Source organism: Anopheles ziemanni, chromosome 2 (assembly GCF_943734765.1).
Source record: "Anopheles ziemanni chromosome 2, idAnoZiCoDA_A2_x.2, whole genome shotgun sequence".
Classification (NCBI taxonomy): domain Eukaryota; kingdom Metazoa; phylum Arthropoda; class Insecta; order Diptera; family Culicidae; genus Anopheles; species Anopheles ziemanni.
The window spans coordinates 38,496,904-38,522,903 of record NC_080705.1 but is presented as its reverse complement, the minus strand read 5'-3'; the positions used below and the strand labels follow the sequence as shown (position 1 = coordinate 38,522,903).

General features: G+C 41.2%; 5 protein-coding genes across 5 annotated transcripts; 3 read left to right on the top strand and 2 right to left on the bottom strand.

Annotated features, from left to right (window-relative positions):
* The first annotated feature begins 171 nt into the window (after positions 1-171).
* LOC131293529 (uncharacterized) lies at positions 172-1,660 on the top strand. The gene is made up of 4 exons (XM_058321605.1): positions 172-234; positions 1,238-1,298; positions 1,377-1,463; positions 1,548-1,660. The coding sequence occupies exons 1-4, from the start codon at positions 172-174 to the stop codon at positions 1,658-1,660; spliced, it is 324 nt and encodes a 107-aa protein (XP_058177588.1).
* Positions 1,661-1,768: 108 nt separating this feature from the next.
* Positions 1,769-4,382, bottom strand: LOC131282440 (peptidylprolyl isomerase domain and WD repeat-containing protein 1). Its single transcript, XM_058311910.1, has 7 exons — positions 4,094-4,382; positions 3,639-4,026; positions 2,931-3,570; positions 2,759-2,868; positions 2,562-2,680; positions 2,005-2,345; positions 1,769-1,927 (listed from the first exon to the last, which is right to left on the bottom strand). Exons 1-7 carry the CDS (start codon positions 4,287-4,289, stop codon positions 1,784-1,786), a joined length of 1,938 nt encoding a protein of 645 aa, XP_058167893.1. The 5' UTR covers positions 4,290-4,382; the 3' UTR covers positions 1,769-1,783.
* Positions 4,383-11,825: 7,443 nt separating this feature from the next.
* Positions 11,826-13,408, bottom strand: LOC131281967 (trichohyalin-like). The gene is made up of 5 exons (XM_058311344.1): positions 13,361-13,408; positions 13,242-13,294; positions 13,006-13,182; positions 12,770-12,932; positions 11,826-12,707 (listed from the first exon to the last, which is right to left on the bottom strand). The coding sequence occupies exons 1-5, from the start codon at positions 13,406-13,408 to the stop codon at positions 11,826-11,828; spliced, it is 1,323 nt and encodes a 440-aa protein (XP_058167327.1).
* A 2,855-nt stretch (positions 13,409-16,263) lies between these two features.
* On the top strand, positions 16,264-18,134 carry LOC131282186 (protein croquemort-like). Its single transcript, XM_058311593.1, has 5 exons — positions 16,264-16,401; positions 16,467-16,769; positions 16,837-17,642; positions 17,718-17,808; positions 17,883-18,134. Exons 1-5 carry the CDS (start codon positions 16,276-16,278, stop codon positions 18,030-18,032), a joined length of 1,476 nt encoding a protein of 491 aa, XP_058167576.1. The 5' UTR covers positions 16,264-16,275; the 3' UTR covers positions 18,033-18,134.
* A 3,107-nt stretch (positions 18,135-21,241) lies between these two features.
* LOC131282683 (arrestin homolog) lies at positions 21,242-24,415 on the top strand. The gene is made up of 4 exons (XM_058312210.1): positions 21,242-21,595; positions 22,668-23,478; positions 23,548-23,677; positions 23,752-24,415. Exons 1-4 carry the CDS (start codon positions 21,487-21,489, stop codon positions 23,851-23,853), a joined length of 1,152 nt encoding a protein of 383 aa, XP_058168193.1. The 5' UTR covers positions 21,242-21,486; the 3' UTR covers positions 23,854-24,415.
* The last annotated feature ends 1,585 nt before the right edge of the window (positions 24,416-26,000 follow it).

The following is a 26,000-nucleotide window of genomic DNA, read 5'->3' as shown; positions in this document are numbered from 1 at the left end:
GGATAACTGGGCATAATTGAAACCGTTTTCACCCGTATTGAATAGCCAATTAGCATCCGACGGGGTTGTTTTTACCTTCACCTTGGTGTAAAATAGGCGCGGTTGTCTGTTGAGAGGCATTTTCGATTTTATTTATTTGCGCAACCGTTAGACACTAGTGCATCCTGCAACATGTCCTGGGTGTTTCATCTGATGTGGATGTTCATGGTGGTAATGCTGTTCTTTGTCGTGCTGGTAAGTTGACGGAAATCTCAAAACGTTCGCTGAAGTGGCCACTTGCACCACCGGTTGCAATGCGATTGAGAACGGAGAGATAACCTTATCGGGTTGGTGAATGTGCAAACATATTCATCGAATCAATAACTGATCCAAGTAAATAGAACTTTATATAACTTTTCCAAGATAAAGAAAAGTATGTTCGATAAAATGAACAAACAAAAACGAATTGCTTCTTTTCTATCCTAATATTTTTCTTTTAATATTTAGGCTCTAATATTGAAGCTATTATAATTTAATATTCAAGGTTTTATATTTTTCTGTACTACGAGAAGCAAGCAATTTCCGACAAAAATTTAAGAAAGCTGCGATGTAGAACAATTATTGCGGTATTAATTTTTGGTTCCGTTTGAAACCAGTTATTTATACCTGATGACTCGACAAATTGCCATTGTTTAATTCAAATGTTATTATCACTTGATTCGGCTGGCTAACATTTTGTTTTATTTTCGCGAATCATGCCGCTATTTGCAAAGCACCCTCACTACAATGTTTGTTGATACGTTTGTCTTTCTTAAGCGTTGATAAACGCACAGTGCTACAAACAATCATTTTTCTATCCTCAGCCATGCATTATTTCTAGTTAATGAAATTTTTACCTTTCCATCTTTTCGTTGAAGTGGAAATAACACATCCCTTATCTGTCCCACTTATCGAATTCCACTTTGTTCTGCCAACCAAGAAACTAGGTCCAAAAACTAAGCGCAATCGTTGTAACGATGCGCAACTTTTCGACTCATTTCTAGAAACTTCTGTTCAATCAGATGGTTTGTTAAAACGGAGGTATTTTGTGTTTCCGGAAAATTATTCAAAAAATTTCATATGGTATGGGATAAGTTCAAACATTAACGATTTCAAATAAAAAAAAGACAAGTAGATATTGTCTGCATAACATCAATTTCCCAGCTCCTGCTTGATATCGTCTTTCTATTATTTACACTAACTTGTCATCTTTTTCCAGCGGCGAATATACTACTTCGGACTAGCAGTTAACCGACCTGGCGATCCATCATCATCAGCCCGTAGGAATAATTTTCAATGCCTAATATTGGAAAACAATACAGTGTAGGAATGTATTGTTACAATTTTATTTCTTACAGCCTCATCGCAACGTTTCGCGGTGTTCACCATCTACCAGGGCGATCAACGAGCACAGGCATCGTCCGAGCGGAGTCAACCTCCGGAATGTAAGAAAAAAAACACATAGGAATGGACGATCATATTGAAGAAACAATTTGATATTTTGTTTCATTTTTTCCTTTTTTCTAAAGATACGGAACCACCTCCTCCCCCGAAGTACGATGAAGTGATAAAGTCCCCGGATCTATACCAAAAACCACCACCTTATTCACCACCCGCACCACTTCCCCAGCAAACCACGTAGAAACATTTTTGTTAAACACTTTTCCCAAAATATGTAGATTAAATTAAACGTTATTTGAGTCATCTTTTAATCCTGACCACACGTTGTGAATTCTTTATTGGGCACTTTACCTTTACAATTCCCCTACGATAGGTTGATTGAGATGATGCGAATCTCATCGTACGGTTTGTCGGTTTTGGGGTTGGTTTTCGCGTTGCATATATTCTGCACTACCTCCATGCCCTTGTGCACTCTTCCGAAAACGGTGTGTTTGTTGTCCAACCAAGGCTGTGAAGGTAACGGAGAAATGATGATAAACCAGTGTCATAGACCCGCCCGATCCGAAACCCATTCCCAATACCTACCGTCGGCAGAACGGTGATAAAGAATTGGCTGCCATTCGTGTTCGGTCCCGCGTTGGCCATGCTGATCGTGTACGGCCGATCGTGCTTGAGCGTCGAGCAGAATTCGTCCTTAAACTCCCCGCCCCAAATCGACTGACCGCCGGTACCGGTACCGGTCGGGTCGCCGGTCTGTATCATGAAGCCCTTGATCACTCGATGGAATAGGTGCCCATTGTAGTAGCCGTTCTTGCTGTGGACGCAGAAATTTTCCACCGTTTTGGGACACTCTTTGCCGAACAGACGCATATGAATGTCCCCCATCGTGGTGTGCAGTACAGCGTTTTCGTAGATCTTTTGAACTCCTGCAGGCAATAGAAATAAAAATGTCAAATAAGCATCATAATTCATATATAAAATCGAACGTAGTGTTGACGTGCGTGTGCATGATTGGATACCAATATATTCTATCTAATTTACCTTCTCCTGGTAACCGATATGAGTGCGGGGCGAAACAAATAATCGCATTTTAAATATCAAAAACCTGTGGAAATTTTACTCGAAAACACGCAATCACTTACCTTGCCCTTCGGTGACGGAAATAATGTCCTCCTTGGACGGTTTCTCGTTGAACACGTCACGTTCCATGTCCTGCAAGTCGGACGGCAACCGTCGCGTGTAGAGATAGAATCGTTGTTTCCTTTACGATGATCAAAGAGAATTATTTTCGATAACGCTATTCAAATTGATTTCAAAATTGCAATAATGCAATACTTACTTGTACGCTGTGCAGAACAGCGTGGGATCGTTTGGGGTGGATTGTGCAGCTTTATTGTCCGATGCCTCTTGTTCGAGGGTTGTTGCCGCTTTGGAAAATTTTACTTTACCCTACAAATTGGAGACAAAAAATCAGCGATTTCAAACGTTGGCTAACTGACCCGGCAACTTACCTGGAACAATGCCAGATTCAATGGTCGTAAATTGTCGTTTTTACCAATGATTTTTGCACACCGGTTCGTGTCGATGTTAACCAGCTTGATTCCTAGCATCGTCGGGTACATGACAAAGTGGCCGCTATAGTCGAACACTACGTTTGTATTCGCAAACGCATCCGACTTCTCCAGATCGCGCTCGTTCGCCATCCGCCGTCCAAACTCCATGTTCGAAAGCGTTTGTGACAGCTGCTGGCTTTCACTGTACCGTGCCAAGCTTTCGTCGTACACACGCAACAGCTTCCCGCTCAGAAAGCCGAACACGCGTACCTGACGGTCGGTGGAAATGGTGGCGAACTTCTTACCATCCGGCGAGAAGCTTAACGATGTCACGATCGTTTTGTTCTTCGCAAACTCGTACAGGCTGGTGTCGAGCTTCGAGTCGAAGTGGACGAGCTTGGTGGGGAATTTAAAATCGTGTCGCGGCCCGTACCAGTACTCCAGAATACCCGCTTTATCGATCGAAACGGTCACCTCGAAGGTGGAGTTGTAGCGCATCATCACCACCGGTTTGGTGTGCAGTTTTTCGAGCGTATACAGTGGAGTGTTTGTTCCGTTGCCAGAGTAAACTCTAATGACAGGCGAATCTTGATCCGCTCTGTAACATAAAAGAAGCAAAAATGTTAGAATGGTCTGTATCAAATATCTTAAACATAGTTTCCTTACACTGCCAAATAACTCAACACATCGCCCATGCCGTGGATCCACTCGACCCGATACGGCACGTACTCCAGCTTGATCATGTTGATCATATCGAAGTTGATCACATCGAACACTTTGATGCTCTTGTCTACCGACGCCGTGCACAGGAACGTTCCCGCGCAATTCACAGCCAGACAGACGATTGGGGCGAGATGACTGCGGAAATGCTTCACGAATTCAATACCCAGCTCCATCTTTTTCCAAAATTTAACATGACCGTCTACACTGACCGTCACGATGAATTCCGATTTCGTCACCACCAGGTGAGTGATGGTGTCCCGGTGCATAAACGATTTCTCGTAGCACTCTGAATCCGGCAGGCTTTCGATGTACAATTTTTCAAACTGCAACACTACAAACGATAGGAAGGCAAATGAATCTTTTCCCATTCATGCCGATGTCTGCAAATGTATATATACCTTTTTTCTTCTTGGGTAGCGCGGCTGCCGACGGCAAAGGGCCAATCCATCCGTCGTCATCGCCGTCCTCGTCGTCTTCCTTGCTCTCTTCAGGTGACGCCGGCCGAGTGGCCTTCTCCTTTGGCTCACCATTCTGTTCCTCAGCATCCGGTTCACTGGTCCGTCTTTTTCGACGGGATTTTTCTTTATCACTCATGGCACAGGATGCTTATTATATTTAGCGCCCAATTCAACGACTTTGGAAAGTTATTTCACGAACGAAACAGCAAGTGTTGAGCGACTTTCTACCAAGTTAAGAAACCGAATGTAAACAAATTAGTGTTGGCAGGATTCGGAAGATTCAAAGATTCAATACCTAGACAGATTCCAAAGATTCGAATCCCAGCTGACGGATTCTAAAGATTTAATTCGAATGAGGACTCGATTCAGATTTGATTTCTTTGGCTTGATTTGATTCGATTCTCACTTGCTCCGGAACTATTTGAATTTAATGTTAGTCGAATTAGTCAAGTAACGAGTCGATCTAGAGACAATGTGATTGATTTCAGTTAACTCAAATCGGACACTGGATAGAATGGATTGGACATAGATTAAGTTTTTTGTGCGATTTGCAAGTCAGGCTCTAGTAAAATTCTTGGAACCTATTTTTGACAAAAAATACAATAGAATGTCGATTATCCGAGGTGTTCTACTCAATCCAACCCATTTAGCTCACTGCTAAAACTTTCACTCTCCATTGATCATCTTCTTGTGGCAGTGTTAAATACAAAAATAGCTATGACCTGCGAAGTACATCGTTTCCTTACGTTAATAGATGTTCATAATCAACAGAACTGCTTACAGCGGTGAATCTCACAATGGAAGTGTGTGACCGACATTGGTTGGTTTACATCGTCTCGATGTCGCGACTGTTCCTTGGATTGGGATTCGAACTCGTAGATCCGAATCTCAAAATGGAGTTGGGTCGAAAGATTCGAATCCCAGTAAGGATTCAGTTTCCTCATCACTAAAACAAATGTCCATTGACGTTTCGCAGTTCTGACGTTTTGCTGCATGAGTTTGATATTTGGCGGATTTTATATTTGGCGGATTTTATATTTTCGAAACAACTTATTAGTTCCAGTCGGGCGTTGCATCAGAGCGGATGGTTAGCAATGCACGAGGTTCCTGAAATAGTTAGCCGAAAAGTAAGGTTATCTACGGTACGACCGCGTGGTGGCGCCGAACTGGAGCTCAAGTCAGAGAAATCCTAGCCGACGCACAGCTTGTGCTGTTTGAGTAATCAAGCGGATCACGAGTTTCGTGCGGTCTGACAAACGGAAGAAATATTCCTTTCGTGACGGCGGGTGAACAGCCACAATTTGACTGCTCACTAGCGTGGTTGGTTAGCAGTGTTCCTGGCCGCATGGTGGCAGTCAAAATGTGACGCCTACAGAAAATCAGGACATACGGCCTTTAGTTGCCAGTCCTTAACCAATAGAGGTCTATGTCTCCAAGTTAGCTTGCGAAGGCCCAGGAAGCTGGATTCAATTGCCGTACTGGAGTAAATCCTCGCCGAAGAGAAGAAGAAGAAGAAGAAGAAACAACTTATTATGAATTTCGAATATTTAAATGTGGTGGCGATCAGACCCCAATACCGAAGTTATCAAATAATACAGGCGTTATACAGGCAATATTACACTGCTTGAACTACTACTACTAATCTTTCGTTTCGACAAGAATTTTAGCGTATCTTTCCTTATTATCCCGTTGCAACCATCGTGAGTTTTTAGTTAAACTCTCTAACAACACAAGCTTCATATTTCGTAGCTACGAATGAAAACTCTCTAAAGTAAAAAGCAGGAAAAACTATTTTCCCAACATTTGTCTTCTATTTGTCATGTAAAATTGTATAGTTCTTCCAAGCCTTTAAAAATTTGAACAATTATGATACCACTGTCGAAATGCTTCATGATATTCAAGCCTATTCATACTTCTACAAAAATATATCATGCACAAAGTTGAAGTAACTATAGCTACTATATACGTTTTTTGTCATTTGTTTTTATAGTCAGAAATAGATGTTATAAACGCACTGTCACGTCAAAAGCGTTCTCTTTTGAGGCGTCCCGCAAGTATAAAGAGAATTGTTTTACACTTCTTTTCAGAAGTCGGTTTACGCCGTAAGCGGTAAGAAGAGCGGGCAGTTCTGAAGAGAATTCTTTTACCCCAAAATAACGTCAAAATTTCTCGTTGGGAACTGCTTATACCAACGCCGGATAGCGAACAAAGATACAAAGCACTTTTCTTTGTCGAGGCGGATACGAAACTGTGAAAGGGTTTATTCAGCCGACACATCAACAGACGGTGAAGTGCAAATGAATAAAGACGGGCACAATTAGCTTTCGTTTATGAACACCACACTTTTTCATCATAAATATACAATTTTTTTTTAATTCAAATACTGGGCGAGTTGGCAACATTTCTCAGTTTACAAGCAGCTCGCGTACAATAAAGAAACGTTTCGTTTAGCTTCTCTCGTTGAACACAAAACAGCGTCACAAGAAAATGCGTTCCGTTACTGTTATATCAGGTAATACAACCATTTTTAATTTTCCTATATATGAACTCAACGTTCAAAAGATTAATGAACCAAATGTTTTAAAGTTAAAAAATACAATCGATTGTTGGTCTTTTTTCCGTAGTACTTCTGGTCGTCGCTTTGGCTAGCTCTGCCGCTGATGGATTGGCACTGAAGTCAAAATGCTTCGAAATGATGTGCCTTGCTGTGTATGATCCAGTTTGTGGTCAACCAAGCAATGGTATAGGTGAGGACATCACGTTTGGTAACAGCTGTGAGATGAGCGTTTACAATTGCGCAGCAAGTAACAGTGAGTATTGTTTGAATGTTTATTTATAGCAACACATCTTAAAACTAACACGAGTATAACAAAAATTTAACTACCCGGTTGACAGAAATTGACATTGTTGCTGGTACTATGTAGTTCTAGCAAGAGTCCCAGCAATCTGCCATGGAAAAACTTGCTGGTACTACATGACAGCTGCTAAAAATTTGAATTTTTGTCAACCGGGTACATAGACATAGGCCAGATTGCTGGGACGGCTGGAATAGAACTAGATAAGATATTACGCATAATAATATAAATATTATATAGTAAATAATATCGTAGTATTGACATATTTATGTAATCGAGAGGTAAAAATGACAAAAACATTTACACACTCCATTTACATATTGCACGCAAAAAGTATACAACTTTGTAAGTAATAGACTTTGCATGGTTATGTTTAACTTCAACTTTTCTTTTTTTTTTTAAATAGAATACGTCCTCAAATACAAGGGAGCATGTGGCAGCAGTGCATTGAATCTTTCATAAATTAATCACAACCTGTCCACATTTACTCAAATCATTGTGCAAAACTAGCTCTCGTTGCAAAACGCAGGCCTCAATAAAAACTATTATTCTGAAACAATTGGAGAGAGTCAAACACCAATCCGATTTCTCAAAAAAACAGTAAATTTCAATAACGTGAAGAGCCCGGTTTTCAAATATCTATCCTCTGTAACGAGTTATATTATCCGAAATAATTCAAAATTTTATCGAATAAAAATGATTTTTAGAATTGATGTATAGAATCAGTTTTTTTATGAGGCAACTTCATCTAAAGCTGGTGCGTGTCTTGTTTACAGTGTAAATGAGGAGAGTGGCTTTTCTTTAGTAACTACTATCTCAGGAGCGGATCTTCCTATGTATGAGCGGACCGAGCAGCCGCTTTGTAGGCCCGAGCTCAAAAAGGGCCCGGTCTTTCAGTTAACTCCCGGTTGCCAGAAATGTATTTTTTTGCTGCTGTCATGTAGTTACAGCAAGAGTTCCAGCAATCTACCATGGTAAATCTTGCTGTAACTACATGACAACAACAAACATTTTGAATTTCTGTGAACGGGGTGGCTTACATCGTCTCGATGTCGCGACTGTTTTTTGGATTGGGATTCGGATTTAGGGGCATCAACAAACTTCAAAAATCTTGGTCACAACTTGAAATAATGGCTAAAATAATGAATTTATTAATAACTTTTTAGTACCTCGGTCAATTTCAGCAACATACCCCTTATACCCTTATTAGACGAGGAATATTTCTGTCCGTCGATTTTGGAAGATAGTGTCAAGTGGCCATTGACAACACATTGATTGGTTTCGATTTTCTTTCGCCTAGTATTTTTATGTTAAAGTGGCGATTTGTATACTTTTTGCTCTGTTGTTTGCAACAGATTTTGTTCGTTACACTAGGTTGAAAAATACGCTAAATTCAAACATGAAAATGATCAATTAACTGCAAAACACATTTTGTGGAACTTTGAGTTATTACACGAGCGGACAGCATTTTTATGTCAAAAGCCAATTTTGGCAGAAAAATACTGGGCAAAGATGACAGAAAATGCCCTCGTCTAATAAGGGTATAAATGTTCCCCCGAGCGGTAGCACCGGTTAGAAAATCGGCCCATGAGCGCCGGGGCTCACCACCTCGATGGCGTGGGTTCGAATCCCAACCGAGACCGGACCCTCCCCTGCACGAGAGGACTGACTAATCACGTACACATAGGGTAAAAAGTCCAATAAGCCCTTAACGGGCAGGCATGATCAACATGGCAGTTACGCCTCGAAGAAGAGAAGAAGACCCCTTAAATGAAAGGTCTTTTGAAGACAGATAACTCTGTACAACAAAGATTCTTCTGTAATTTTTAGTTTCTTCTTCTTCTTCTTGGCGTAACGGCCTCTTGGTCATTCCTACCCGTTAAGGACTTTTTACCCTATGTGTACGTGATTAGTTAGTCCTCCCGTACAGGGGAGGGTCGGGTCTCGGTTGGGATTCGAACCCACACCGTCGAGGTTTTTAGTTTATGAAATAAATAATTTAATGGGGCGTAGGTACAGAAACCTTTTTTGGTATTTTCTGCTGAAATAACAAATTTGTAAATAACTTTATGAATGCTGAACCAATTTGAGCATGTGACCCCTTAAATGAAAAGTCTTTTCAAAACACCTCAGTTTGTGTAACAATAGATCTTTACATATTTTCTAGTTATTGAGAAAGTTCACAGCGAAGTTCTGTCGTTTTTCTGCAAGGTTTTGAGGTATACATAATAGCATATTTTATATTTTCGAACAACTTCTTTTGAATTTCAAATATTTAAATGTGGTAACGCTCAGATCAAAATACCGAACTTATTAAACAATATAGGCGTTATATAGGCAAAACTACACTACTTGAACTACGAACTTGACACTATTCTGCCCTAATCTTTCGTTCCGACAAGAATTTTACCATGTCTTTCTTTATTATCCCGGGGTAACAATCGTGAGTTTTTAGTTAAACTCTTTAACAAAACAGGTTTCGTCGTTCGATCGCATATTTTAGTAAAGCTTTATATTTAATCTCTCTACTGTACAAATGAGAAAAAAATATTTTTCCAACATTTGTCATATGTAAAATTATATTGTTTTTCCAGGCCTTTAAAAATATGAACAATTTTGAGATCACTGTCGAAAGCCTATTCATACTTCTACAAAAATATTGAAACATGCACAAAGTTGAAGCCACTACTGCTTATACCAACGCCGGATAGCGAACAAAGATACAAAGCACTTTTCTTGTCCGTGTGAGACTCGAGGCGGATACGAAACTGTGAAAGGGTTTATTCAGCCGACACATCAACAGACGGTGAAGTGCAAATGAATCAGGCACAATCAGCTTTCGTTCATGGTAACACCACACTTTGTCATCATAAATATATCATTTTTTTTAATTCAAATACTGGGCGAGTTGGCAACATTTCTCAGTTTACAAGCAGCTCGCGTACAATAAAGAAACGTTTCGTTAAGCTTTTCTCGTTGAACACAAAACAGCGTCACAAGAAAATGCGTTCCGTTACTATTATTTCAGGTAATACAACCATCTTTAATTTTCCTATGAATAAACTCAACGTTCAAATGATTAACAAAACAAATGTTTAAAACAAATGCTATTTTTAAATATAATCGATTTTTGATGCTTTATTTGTAGTACTTCTGGTCGTCGCTTTGACTAGCTCTGCAACTGATGGGTTGGTACTGTATTCACAATGCTTCGAAATATGTCCTGCTCTGTATGCTCCAATTTGTTGCCAACCAAGCAATGGTACAGGTAAAGACATCACGTTTGGTAACAGCTGTTACATGAGCGCTTACAATTGTGCAGCAAGTAACAGTGAGTATTGCTTAAATGTTTATTGATAGCAGATTGCTAGCCTATGCAAACACATCTTAAAACTAACTCAAGTATAACATACATTTACCAACATAGACATAGGCCTGCTTGGCAAGACGGCCGGAACAGAACTAGATAAAATATTACTCATCATAATATAAATATTTCGCGGGGGTCCGCAACAGCCGAGCGGTAGCGCCGGCTAGAAAATCGGCCCATGAGCGCCGGGGCTGACCACCTCGACGGCGTGGGTTCGAATGCCAACCGTGACCGGACCCTCCCCTGTACGAGAGGACTATCCACGTACAACAGGGAAACAAGTCTCGTAAGCCCTTAACGGGCAGGCTTGACCAAGAGGTCGTTACACCAAGAAGAAGAAGAAGAAGAAGAAGAATATAAATATTATATTTTATAAAACTATAAAAATCATCATATTTAAGTCACTATCATCTATCAACATATTAAAGTAATCGATAAGTAAAACTAACAAAAACATTTACACATTCCATTTACACATTGCACGCAAAAAGTATACTAGACTTTGCATGGTTTATGGCACGGTATGTGTAACTTGATCTTTTCGTTTTTTTTTTAATAGAATACGTCTTCAAACACAGGGGAGAATGTGACAGCAATGCACTGTATGTAGCATAAATTAATCACAGCCTGTCCGCATTTACCCAAATCATTGTGCAAAATTAGCTCTCGTTGCAAAATGCAGGCCTCAATAAAAACTATTATTCTGGAACAATTGGAGAGAGTCAAACACCAATCCAATTTCTCAGAAAAATAGTAAATTTCAATATCGTGAAGAGCGCGGTTTTCAAATATCTATCCTCTGTAACGAGTTATATTATCCGAAATAATTCAAAACTTTATCGAATAAAAATGATTTTCAGAATTGAGCAAGTTCCTGGCCGACAGAATCATCATGCTTTCTCGTTTCGTTGGTAACAATTGTCAATTAGACAGAACGAGAAAGCATGATGATTTTTCCGACCAGGTTGTTGTGAGCTTGGATCCTGAAATTGCTGGAGATGTGTAAGAAAGGTGGATTTTTCTACAAACAAATGGTGGATGTACAAATTCTAGTAAAAAAAGCTTAAAAATGTTTTTAATTCTTTTTACCTAGACATGTCTACATCGTCGCTTGAATTCTGTTGGAACACTGTTTAGTCCTTACCCAGCGATTCGATGTTTACAGCTTCACAATAGAGATCGTTAGAAGACGTTCAACGCCAACGATATGATGCCCAGACCGTTTTTCTTCCGACCGCATCTATCGATAAAGCCCTTTCAATCTGTCTGCTTCTCGAGCAATTCCGCAATTTCTTTCTAGATTTTCACTTCAGTTTCTTTGGTAAGGTGAAATTCAATGTTAGATTGTGATACAAATGTACAATTTATTTTATTTAGTTTCGAAAACACAAAGCAATTGTTTTTAATAAACATTTGGTGTATTTAATACCTACATTCAGAGTGTGAACTAGTATTTCTTTTTCATTAGTGATAGATTTGGGTGCCTTTTGAAATGGGATTCGAAAGATCCTTTCACATAGCTGTGGACAAAGTTCAATTCATCGAAACTGCGCTCAATCAGTCTGTTCGTTTCCATCTGATTCGAACGTTTTCTTTCCGCTCGTTCCAGTGTGGCCGATTTAATCTGCTCCTTCAGCGTATCCCTGTACTTTTGAACCGCTGTCTGGATTCGGTAGTCGGCGCGTTCCGCTTCCTGGCGATTCTTTTCCTGAAACTCACGCTCCCGCAGAGCTTCCTGTTGTCGTGCTTCGCGTTCCCGCGCCTTTCGCGCTTCCATTTCGGCGATCTGCAATCGTTGACCTTCGTAAGCAACGGTAGCCATTTGGAGACGTTTTTGTTTTTCCAACCGGCACGCTTCTAGATTTTCCTGCGCAAATTTTTCTCTTGTATCGTTGATTAACTTTTCCACTTTGCCTTCCTCGAGCTGCCGTTGTCGTTGAACATGTTTTGAATACTGGTAGAATTGATCCTTTTGCTTTCTTAACACATCCTCTTCTGCTCTGCGGGATATTCGTTCCTGCTCCAGCTCCCGAGCCAGCCTTTCGTTCATCTCCCGGCTAGCCTGTTTATCTTGTTCCTCCCGGCGGCGTTCCATTTCTTTGCGAAAATTGATCTGATCCTTGAGTTCCACTGCTAAATCTATTTTATCCATCACCTTCAGCTTTGGGTCGTGATCGGGGAAAGGCAAAGAAGCACATACAATTTTCTGTAAATCGATCTTTTCCTGGCCAGCTCGTAACGATTTTTCTTTGATTTGATTTTGAATGTTTTGTAGTGTTTTCTGTTCCAGTATCTTTCGTTCCCGCATTTCTGAGAGCTCCTTTTCCAGCTGCAATGGGAAAAATTAACTAATAAGTACCGAATAAAAACCTAAATACACGTATAACGTACATCCATCTTATACTTCCGCACGTGAACATCCATCCACATTCTTTCTTCGTCCATTTTTGCCTGTCTCAGTTTCATTTTATCTTCTATCTGTGCCAGCTGGCACTTTTTGGATTCTTCGTGATATTTTTGCTGCATGAAGCACCTTATTTCGTCACAGTTGTTTCTAGTTTCGCAAAATATAAAATCATATTTATGAAATCTAATTACAACCATAAGAAGCTCGCTAGGTTACTTACAGCTTCAGTTGTATCATTTTGTTTTTAACAAATTCGGCACGTTGCCTTTCCTGGTCCTGTTTAGCGGTTAGCAGAGCGTTTTGTTTTACTCGTAAACGTGTTGCTTCCTCTTCTTGTATTTTTTGCATGATTTCACGGCCCAGTAGCTCCTCCTCAGATTGTAATAGCGTTCGAAGTCTACAAATAAACAACTTCAAACGTTTGGAACTCATAAAATTAAATCATATATTAAATACCTTTCACGTTTTTGCTCCAGTTCGTAATCGTACGCTTGATCCGCACATGACATCTGCAGGGCATGAAAATATTGCAGGAGTTCAATAACCTTATCTGGCCAACTTTGAGCCATACATACCAATTTTTTCAACTCATTTTGTATACTTATTTCCGGATAGAAAAGCATTGCGAAAACACTACGCAAAATGGGTAACCAAAATGGATAAATTCTGAATATTAAACGTTTATTATTCGAAACAAAACCTACAAAATTCCAGTGTCTCAAACAACGTACCGAGTAAGCAATCACATCAAGTTCAAAGTTGTTTACTATGGTTGCTATGTTTTTTAGTTACAGCTGTTACTACAACCCTAGGTGGCCAGGGGTAACGGACAACAATTTCTCTAGATGTATAGCGTTGATAAGATGATGAAAAATGTTCGATATTGAATTATGCTAGAAAAACATATGTTTCCGTAAAATCTAACTAACTTGGCTGTTCCCCGTGGAAACCACGTTAAAAACCATCTGAAACGTGATTATACGCTATAGATTATTTGAACAATACGACAGATATATTGAACAAGTCGAACTCACAATTCATAAAGTGAACGGAACGAACCTGTTGAAGAATGACAACACCAAAGTCGCCAGTTTATTGTCATCTAGCAAACAGAAGGTGGTAGTGGTGGGCAAACCAAATCCCCAAATCCGAATCCCAATCCAAGAAACAGCCGCGACATCGTCTCGATGTAAACCAATAAAATGTCGGTCTGGAAATTGTTTATGCTAATCTGAATCCTCATCAAATCACAGCTCGCTTTTCAGAAATAAAAACGTGCCATACACTTCCAATGTGAGATTCACCTAAGTAGTTCCAGGTTCAGGTAAGTAGTTCTGTTAATCATGAAAATCTATTCACGTAAGGAAACAACCCGGTTGACAGAAATTGACATTGTTGCTGGTACTATGTAGTTCCAGCAAGAGTCCCAGCTATCTGCCATGGAAAAACTTGCTGGTACTACATGACAGCTGCAAAAAATTTGAATTTTTGTCAACCGGGAATGTTCTTGGCAGGCATTGAAAATCGGGCACAGTTATTTTAGTATATATGGTATATAGTATATATATAAAAATGGTCTGGCCCTGGTCTGAACCATTGCCATTCCGTGGTCTAAAAGGGTTTGGTTGGGTATAACAACTCTAATAATCAATATTCTACTGTATTTGTTTGTAAAAACTAGTTTCAAGGATTTTTTCTAGAGCCTAACATGCAAATCGCGCAAAAAACTCAATCTATGTCCGATAATCCATTCTATCCAGCTTTCGATTTGAGTGAACAGAAATCAATTACATTGTCTATAGATCAACTCGTTATGTGACTAATTCGACTCAAATCACTCAAGTCCCAAACAAATCAAGTCTGATTCGAATCCTAATCGAATAAGATCTTTAGAATCGGTCAAGTGGGATCCAAATCTTTAGAATCCGTGTAGGGATCGAATTTTGGAATCTTCCGAACCCCGATTCTACCAACACTTGTCGTCAGTTGTTTTTATCTCGCAAACAGAATAGGAAGTTCGTTCGTTCGCCAGTAGTAAACAACTCGTCTGTGGTCGCGGTGTAGGTAATAATTCGTATTGTAATTTAAGCCAACAAACGGAATATTGATTTGCCAAGGTAGTTTATTCTTACAAAACAAAACACAAGTGCACAAACGGCCAACAAGTGGTTTTCTAGTCTTTCCTGTTTGATCAGGTGCTTTTTCAAAGCCAATTTTATCGTCGTGACGGTGCAATGTTTGGTTGTCGATAGAGCAGTATGAATCATACTAATTTAGCGAAGAACGTAAATCATTTTACCTTCCACGATACAGTGCGGTTGTGTACACATAATAGATTTAATTACCCTCCAACTTTCAACTTATTTTATATAACAGTACCGTTGTGTAACAGCGATCATTTTCGGTTCACAGTGCTTACGATCGTCTGTATTTGGAAGCGATACCGTAACACGTAGGTGCTTCCTCTCAGGGTCACTAAGCAGCAAGAATTTTATTTAGACACGCAACCACAAACATTTCTTATCATAGGAACTAAGCTCCTCGTGCGATTATCGCTTGCAAGTGACGACCTGTATAGATTGCAATTTTCAATCATCGCGACGCATTAAATAACACTGCCGACCAGCAAACATGCCAATGCCACTTGAAACGAATCGGTGCTGTTGAAGCTTACGAGGATCGTAAGATTGCAACACAATTGCACAGTAGAGCATGCAACCGTGGAGCCAAGTTCCATTTCCGATCGTTATTCGTCTCAAGACAGGATGATCTTTCTATCTGCCAAGGGAGATAACATACAGAAGAGGAAAAACGGAATCGTTGCTTGCTTTTTACCAACTTTTGGCACCAACATAATACCGATATTATGGAGTCTCAAATGTCTTTAAAAAATATTATAATTCGATTACTTATCGTTACATACGACTGTGTTATGTGCTCGGTTCGTGACACGCAAAATCAGTAATCCTATTATTCCCCTTAGTCTCCTTCAGTAAAAGTGCACTCAGTCGCATTGCTATATTCGTTATCTGTTTCAATGGAACATAGTTTGTTTTCCTGCAACATCTAGGCAATGGGGTGATAACAAAGAGCATGGTACGGGCAAATGACCGCTGTCCAATACGCTAGGCGGAGTAAGAAAGAGAAAAATCTTTTACTTTAAGTCTGCAACCTCGTGGATGAGTCACCAAATGCTCGGATAGCTATGGTAGATAATAACGGCAACCAAATAATGAGTCGTCAATGTGCCACCGGTTTGTTCGGTGTACATTTGCGAACTCAGCGCAATCCGTAACATCAATGCGATTTTTTCCTAAAGATACATTTCTTTTATTTTCATGTTTCTCCCCCACAGAACGTGCACGTTCTTTGCAGCCCGCTTTAATGTAGCGTTGACCTGAAAGACAGTGTCGTATTTCACCAAAGCAATCGTCAACGACACCCATCGATCTTAACCGAAACCAAAAAGCATTCGATACCAACCGCAAACATGTGTTCATCATGTACAAATTTACAGAAAAAAATGGTATCACTCGGCTGCTCGGCGTTCCTGATTCTGGCAGCCATCACCTTGGGCGTACTGTGGCCATCCATGTCGGAGAAGGTTCTGCATGATGTAGGTGTTGTCCCTGCCAACAAGCTGTGGGACGCCGTTCTAAACGCTCTTTTTTCCACCCGTAGAAGCTGGTCGTCAAACCGGGATCGTCGAACTACGAAAACTGGATCCGGACGCCGATACCCATGTTCCTGGAAATCTACCTGTTCAACTGGACCAACGCGGACCAGCTGAGCAACCGTTCGGTGAAGCCCAACTTCGTCGAGGTGGGACCGTATACCTTCTCCGAGTTGCACGAGCGAGTGAATCTGGTGTGGAATGACAATGGTACCGTCACGTTCCAACAACGTCGGACGTGGCATTTTGTTCCCGAGCTGTCCAAGGGATCGCTGGACGATGTGATCACCAACCTGAACGTTATCACGCTGGTAAGTGTTGTACTTTCAACGACAATTTCCGGTCGGTGTAAACGATCTCTTTAATTTCTATTCCCAGAACACGGCTTATCTGATGCGCAATTCAAATTGGATGATAAAAGATGGTGTCAATGTTGTGCTCAATACGCACGGATCATTGATGTGGAAAAATAAGCCAGTCCGGCAACTGCTTTTCGATGGCGTAGAAGACCCGTTGTTGGATCTGTTGAAAACCCTCAACGTTACCGGACTGAACATTCCTTTCGATAAGTTTGGTTGGTTCGTTGGACGCAATCTGAGTGAAACGTTCGATGGGTCATTCACGATGCGTACCGGTGCAGATGGGTTGCAAAATACCGGCTTCCTTACCCAGTGGAACGGATCACCCCGGACCGGTATGTACAGTGGACGGTGCGGCGAAGTGTACGGTACAAGCGGCGAACTGTGGCCAGCGAACAAGGTGACGCCCACCAACATTACGCTCTTTCCGTCCGATATCTGCCGTTCGATTACGCTGCAGGCTAGCGAAGAGGTTTCGCTGTACGACGTCCGCGGCACGAAGTACGTCGGAGATGAGCGGGTGTTCGACAACGGGACCAAGTACCCAGAAGCGAGCTGCTGGTGTAATGCGGATTCCAGCCACTGTCCCGATTTGAAGCCGGGTTTGTTCAATGCCTCTGCTTGCAAGTATGGCTCGCCGACGTTTGTTTCATACCCGCATTTCTACCTCGCGGACGAAAGCTACCGCAGTTCGCTGGACGGCATGCACCCGAATCGAACCGAGCATGAGTTCTACATGGCCATCGAACCGACGACCGGAATTCCGTTGGACGTACGCGCTCAGCTTCAGATAAATGAACATCTTCAGAATCTGAAGGGTATTGGGTATGTTTTATTTCGATGGACGAAAATTCTTCTCTTGCGATGATTGTCATTAAATTGTTTTTCTCCTTTTCACAGCTTCTTCGAAAATGTTCCAGATTTGATGGTGCCCATGTTATGGTTCCGACAGAGAGCCACCCTTACGCAGGAACTTGCCGAGCAAGCTAAGGTAAGTGTTTTATAACCAAATGTTGATTGCAACTGTACGGTATTTAAATTGTGCATCTGCTTCAATCATTTCAGTTGGCTCTAGCATTGCCATCGCTTGGAATCTACGTGGCCACCTTCTTTGGTTCCGTCGGGGTGTTCATGGCTGCCATTTTCCTATACGTGTCAATCAAAAAATGGTCCACGGTTACGGAAATGATTCCGTACGAAGAGCTGGGACAGTAGGGAATTCAACTGAAACTGCGAAGGTACAATCCGAGCGCATGATAATTGAAGGTACCATTGTTTATTAAAGTGCCTTACAGTGATATCAGTATCGGGTATCCCCCATTAACACAAAAGAGAAAAACAAAGTCAAAACCCTGTCGATGCTTTATCAGGACTTCTTTATTCCATTTTGTTGTTCTTTTTTTATATAAAAATCTATCAATACTATTTTAACTTTCATGACGAACTATGACGACGTGCCAAAACACACGGCTAACGGTCTCGGGTACAAGAAGAATTACATAATGTGCACTTGTTTCACTACATTTTTTTATTATTCATCACTCATTATGCTCTCACATTCAAATTCCTCCATTCGACGATCGTTAGTCAATGCTCAATCAATATTGAAAACTTTTGTTACCGACAAAAGATCGTAGAGGTGATCTCTAAGTTGTAGTGTGGAATCATTCGCAGAGGATAGTAATATACGTGATCGCTGAAAAAAACGATGTAACCAAAAACGTTTAAAATTAAGGGAACCACTCGTTAGATAGTTCAATATTCCATCAGCATATCCTAAGAGATTTTGTTAAAATAAGGTGGTGTTTAGGTGGATTTTGTTTTAACCACAAAAAAATGGAGAGAGAGCCAGCGTGAAAATGCTATAAATAAAGACCAATGACAATTTCATTTCGATGTTTAATTTTACTCTACGAAAAAATACCTTAAATCTTGATCCATTCCACCTTAGCTTGGTTAACCCTAAATCTGGATTAATCATCATTGAAACTGCGTTGCAATCGTGTCGTCCTCAAAGTGAGAAATAATTTGAATGAACGGATAACTGCTAACTAACATCAGATGAAACTCACCCACTTTCATCTGTAAAAATACCACAGATGAAAGTGAGTAAGATCATAACAATCATTTGTAGAAAAAACATAAATTGCTACACAAACGAGGCATGAATGAATGAAGTACAATCTAAAAATAAAAGAAAGCTAAATTAAACCATTGTTGGAGCTGTACGTATTTTTTTAGATTCTAAATTGAAAAACTAGGATTGTAAATTTATTGTGATAACTGCGTTAATTACAGCGAAAAAAATTATTGCAAATAAATGGAGAAGGATATTTACTATAATTTAAAAAAAAAAGAAGAAACGTGAAATAACATTATGTACGTAATACACGTAAAAGAAATCTGAAAAATAAAATTTTGTTAAAAAAAAACTTAATTTAAGTTGATAAGCCATAAAAGCTGGGTAGTGTTACCCGAAAGAACCGGCGTTCCTCTCCACCTTCTCTTATTCAACCCAATTATTACGAACACTGCTGAACCTTATCGTATGATTTAGTATCGCTACAACTAGATAAATCAAAAGGCTTCTTGTTGCTTTTAGAAACGAAAACAGCGGCTCAACGGCCAACTCTTTTTGCGTTGAATAGGCTTACGGAAAATTACGCGGTGCTTTCTAGACGTTCGTTACATTTTATATATAGTTTCCATAACGTTGCCAGTAGAAAAGAGATCCCATATGACGCGTGTGTATGACCTTCCTTCACTTTGTAATATCAGCCTACACAAACATTGGTTGTCCATTGTTTTCGCTTTTCGTCCTCACGCCTTAAAGTTCACGGTCAGAGCCTCCAGTAACTCGATTGTGTTCGATTGCCCCTGGACACCTTGCACACCTCAACCGCTCAAGGATGGAAAACTGCATATCCTCATATCGACGTTAGCAAAGAAACCCCGCTATCGCTCCTCACAGAGAGAAGAAAGCATAATATAGAACAAGCGGTAAAGCCCATTCAACATGTCCCTTGAAATGTTTTCGACTCGAGCCGCTATGTGGTCACGTGTTACCACCGAACGTCACCGAACGTCGTTCGGTGCTTCCGGTGTGCCGGTTCAGCTGTCCACCATAAATCGATGCGATCACATTACCTTAATTGAGACATCGAGGGAATCTTTAGTGACGCGCCATCGAGTCTTATCCCAATTTGCGCATACTCTTCGGACGTCGATTTCTTAGTGAAAGTTACCAGCGAGGCTCATAAACGTGCTAATAAATAGGGCCATCGTTGCTGCCCGTTACGAAACACCATGCGCCTCCACTGGGCCCGTGCCACATGATGGAAAGCATTTTAATTGGCTAGCAAACGAAAATCCAATAGTTATGAGCTGCCGAGTGACGATGATGGGCCAGTAAGCGATGATGGCCATCAGGGTTCCATGTTTATGTTTTAGTTATTTGCTAAAATAAACCGTTTTAATGGTTGGTATTTCTTATGGTCGCAATTATACTTAGACATAATATTGAGAAAAATATTTTCAACTTCTTAAAAGATTCGAATGCATGACTCAGGGTTTGTTTTTTTTATGAATGCCGCAAAGATATTTAAACAGTATACCGTTCAAAAAACAAAACTTATTCCTAGCGAAATTTATTTACGATATCCTTATCAAATCGGAAATTTGAAACAAAATCTGGAATTGTTCTCCCTCTTTATTTTTTTTTCTCTTTATTGCTTTACGGCAGCTCTTATTTTAAACCTTAAAAAGTGCCCAAATTGTGATATATTTGAAAATGAAAATGTACGATACATGGTAACGTGCGATATCAAACTCAAAATATTAAAAAAGATTCAGCATAAAGAACTTTACCAGGGTAGCTGCTAGGAAAACAATTGTAAATAAACAGGTAAGGCCTCTTCCAGCAATAACATGAACAGCAACGAGCGAAAACAAAAACACGTGCTGGCTTTGCCCGAAAACCCCAACGTGCCACGAGTTCCGATAGCACATTTTGCACATTCGTGACTAATCGTACGACAATGAGGAGCGTCAGCGTTGTCCTTGTGGTTTTTGTTTTGTCGGTCCTTCCGTACCAAGAAAAGCGTCTTCGTGTCTTCCAGCTAGTGGGCAGCGAGCGAAAAGGCATGAAACCCACCCCCAAAACATCGTTCTCGTTCGAACATATATTCGAAGTGTCTTCGGTAGAGAAAACGAACAAAAATATGGCAAGACAAACTGGACCTTCGATCGATGGCGGCGTGGCATGCCGAACCACGGATACCCGGCCTAGCCGTATCATAATTGGATCAGCGGGCTTTTGTGCGACGCAACACGGTTCGACCGATGGGACGCCAACCCGCGTTCCGGGCGCGTATAAATGAAGCCAAACCATTGGCATCTAATTCAGTTTGCGTTCATCTTCAAGAACGAAGGTGGTCATCCCTCTACTCGCAGTGAAACGTCTACTCACAAGCACAGCACAGAAACAGAACCAGTCCAAACCACCAAGTTTGAAACCGAAACCCGCTTCCGAAACCGAACCGAACAGTGCATTTTTTCAGTGCCGGAAACCCCGAAACATATTCTCGCCCGTATATCTTCATAGTGTGCATCCCGAGTGCCAGTTTGAGAGTTGGTGAACTGTTCTCGTACGAAAAAGGATTACATCAAGATGGTCTATAACTTCAAGGTCTTCAAGAAGTGCGCCCCGAATGGCAAGATTACGCTGTACATGGGCAAGCGGGACTTTGTCGACCACGTTTCCGGAGTCGAGCCAATCGGTGTGTATGTTGGGGTTTTGGGCTCGAGTGGTGCCAGTATTTTCCCTTGGGAGTCCTTATGTCCACGATCGGTGATGGGGAAGAATGCCAACAGCTTATGAAAGTGATGATGCGTGATGCAATAGCTAGGCAGTAAATTGCTTCATAACGATTTGAATTTGGGAAGCCATTATGTCGGATAGGACTATAGTTCTCTTGGGGCTTTACTGTTTGCCCCAAAGCAAGACACAGCCGAAGCTGGCTGAGATTGAACATTATCGTAAATGTTAATGCAGCCGATACTATTATTTTCATTTCACTATCCTTATCTAAATTAATTACACAAGTAAATTAATACGACATATTCTTCGTAAATTCTGCGATGATTCCAAGTTTCGTGTTCTTTTTTGCTCGACGAGAATATTTAATTCGGCCGAGGTGAATTTCATTTATTTGTTTTATAAATTCTAAAAAGTAAAATTATGTTTTAGAAGTATAATGCAAAACATCAACAGCACACCGTGAACTATACATTCAAATTGGAAATTTCATAATAACAATAATACATTCTTACCTATGAATTTTTAACCAAGACATAGTAGAGAAAGCGATCAATAACCATTTGGCTTACTTTATACCTTCCTGATTGATTATTATTATCCAAAATCGAAAATTAAACAACTTAAGATTTTCTTGGAGAGCTTAAACATACGATCAAATTCACTATAATGGGAATAAAAAGGGGATTTTGGATAAGATTACGGTCGTTGGCGTATAGTTAAAGCCAACATGCTCTAACTGACTTTTTTGATCTTAGGGCAGTTGAGATAAATCTATTGAAACATTTTTTTTTCAAGAATAGACGGCAAGAATAACTGTACAGTAATCTACTAAAAACAACGGGGTGACGGTGACGATTTAAAAGAAATTGGCAAACACATACGGCGATGACGGAGATTATCATTTACAAATATTTGTTGATGTATGGCGTACGATCATTTAATAGTTTTCTCCATTACGATCGTGGCGTTTTGACGAACATTCGAGAGATGCCATAAATTCGAATGCTAATAATTTACATCCTCCCTTACAGACGGTATCGTCGTCCTGGACGATGAGTACATGCGCGACAACCGCAAGGTGTTCGGCCAGGTCGTGTGCTGCTTCCGGTATGGCCGCGAGGAGGACGAGGTGATGGGGCTGAACTTCCAGAAAGAGCTGTTCCTCGCCTCGGAGCAGATCTGGCCGCGCCCGGAGAAGTCGGACAAGGAGCAGACGAAACTGCAGGAGCGCCTGCTGAAGAAGCTCGGCCCGAACGCCGTCCCGTTCACGTTCCAGATGTCGCCGAACGCGCCATCCTCGGTGACGCTGCAGCAGGGCGAGGACGACAACGGTGACCCGTGCGGCGTGTCGTACTACGTGAAGATCTTCGCCGGCGACTCGGAGACGGACCGCACGCATCGCCGCAGCACGGTTGCGCTCGGCATCCGCAAGATCCAGTTTGCGCCGACCAAGCAGGGCGCCCAGCCATGCACCGTGGTGCGCAAGGACTTCATGCTGAGCCCGGGCGAGCTGGAGCTGGAGGTGACGCTCGACAAACAGCTGTATCTCCATGGCGAGAGGATAGGCGTGAACATCTGCATACGCAACAACTCGAACAAGATGGTCAAAAAGATCAAGGCCATGATCCAGCAGGGCGTCGACGTGGTGCTGTTCCAGAACGGCAGCTACCGCAACACGGTCGCGTCGCTGGAGACGAGCGAGGGCTGCCCTGTCCAGCCCGGGTCCAGCCTGCAGAAGGTGATGTACCTGACGCCGCTGCTGTCCTCGAACAAGCAACGCCGCGGGGTAGCTCTCGACGGGCAGATCAAACACCAGGACCAGTGCCTCGCCTCCACTACTCTGTAAGTAACATGGCAACCATTCACTCACTGCGATCGACTGACGGCACTTGTCACGATCTCTTCCCCCAGTTTGGCGCAACCGGATCAGCGTGACGCATTCGGAATCATCGTATCCTACGCGGTCAAGGTGAAGCTGTTCCTCGGTGCACTCGGTGGCGAACTGTCGGCTGAGCTACCGTTCGTCCTGATGCACCCTAAGGTAATTGAACACTAAATATTCCTCTGCGAGCAATGGTTGTTTGGCTAACGTTTACCCCCATATTTCACCTTTAGCCCGGCACCAAGGCCAAGGTGATGCATGCGGACAGCCAGGCTGAGGTGGAAACCTTCCGGCAGGACACCGTCGATCAGACTGGCTCGATCGACTTCGATTGAAGCGCTAAAGTGATCGCAATCCGATAACTACGATGAACGGGCCTACCAGAAAACTCACACATGAAATATACACACACACACACACCAACGAGAGGGATAGAGTGAGAGATAAAGAAAGAGAGAGAAGAAGAAGGAGTAAACGAAGGAAATACACAGATGCCACAACCGCAAACCGAACGCAAACGACCTACGAACGACGATCGAGCTTTCCATTCCAGTCCTTGTTTTCTTTCCCTCGCCGGTGCAGAAGTCAAGAAAGGAAGAGACACGGAACTACAACGCAAACGACGACCACGACACGATTGGATGAAACAATCTTTAACGAGATAGAAACTTTTTAACATCATAAAGAAAAACGAAGCAATAAAGAAGCTTATCTGCAAATATGTACCTTATACTGAAAACGAAAATCAAACACCCAACTTGATCAGGTTCCTTCCAAGGATGTGCTTGAACTGCAACCATGCATTGGTGCATGTTGCGCTTCACTTAAAAGAGAGACTTGGTTATGTACACTACAATTGGGTGGATGAAAATAAAAATAAAATTTTTGATTGGCTAAAAAAAATTGCTTCTAATAGCAGCGTTATTTTTTTCTAGGTTTTTCCTATTTTGTTGATGTTAACAAAAACAGATATCGACACCCATGTTCGGCAGAACTTTATATTAACATCTGACCTTGTATTTCATTCATTTAAAAATGGAATATGTAGTCGTAAGCCCCAAGCGTGTTTCATGTAAAGCTAAACACATTTAAATTAGTACCGAAAAAGACATAATTTATTTTAAATTAAACGTGGTTCACGGTGTTGTAATTCCGAGGGTGTTAATGTTATTAACGTTTTTGACTTGAATTGCCCGAAAATGTTCGTTACCAGTAGGGATCAGCCTCAAGCCTTTTGGATATGCATTTTTACTTTTATTTGTACAATTAATTACGCTTATTGAGTACAGGCTGGGAAGATAAGATCAAAATCATATCTAAATTTGGACGTCAACGACATTAAATCACCTGGGCAATGGCAAGTGAGAGAGAATTTTACGCAACTGAGCCAAAATTTCGTAACAACAAATATAACACATAAAATGTAACAGCAGCACTACATTTAAAAAGAAAATTTATCACTTCACTTTATTGATAGAAATATTCGCATTCGTACTGGACTTAAAAAAGACCTGACCTTGCTTTCTTAAAGTAAGTGGCATAGTCATGCAATTTAAACTTGTTAAAGAAAAACAATTGATAAAATTCCCAAAATAACAAATATATCAAATATCACTATCACTGTTCAAATGTTCATCGTTTCGGATGTCGCATCTACCAAACGAAGCAGTGTAAAACCCAGCTAGACATTTTATTTCGTTCATCGTTTATTCTTCAGTTCAATCCTGGCGCACACCTACATGACCACGACCCATTCGCTCCCAGTGAACCGAGCGTACCTTGACTGACAGGCGCTTCACCACATCATGCTCTAAGTTCGAATGTTGCACTCGTACCAGGTTTTCCTGCTCGTACCACCAAATTCTGGCACCTACTATATAGCAGGGCCTTCATGGTGGATTTGCCTGCCTGCCAGTTGCGCGCACTCATCGACATTCTTTATCATTTATTCTATCGCTTATGATACCGCTGCTACGCTTTCCGTTCGGCGTGTGTTAGCTGTTCGGTTACTCGCTGCCAAAACATAATGCGTTCTGTGCGCTTGGCTTTACGTTTACGAGTAATTGTTACCGAAAGGAAACGTTTCTATAAACAATAAGCTTGTAATGTAATGAGTACTTTTTACTAGATTCATTGATCTTACCTTTTATTGCGATGACTTAGTATTCCATGGTAGATAGTATATTCGCGCTCATATCTTCGTGTGTTTTCTACGTGTTTTTATGCATGTGTATGGATGTCTTTTTTTCTCTTCGTTCCTACTTTTCTAGTTTCACACTCTTTGCCAGTCTGTTTCAGTGCGTTTTTGGGTCGATCGAAAGTGTGTCGGGAAGCTGCCGCGAAAAACAAAACGATACACCTTGTGCCGCTGTCGATTCCCCTCGGTGTGTCCCTCCGTTTCCTTCCGTATGATCGACCCTACTCTCCACACACACACACACACTCCCCCTACCATCCACATTATTTCCTTTTGTCACTAACA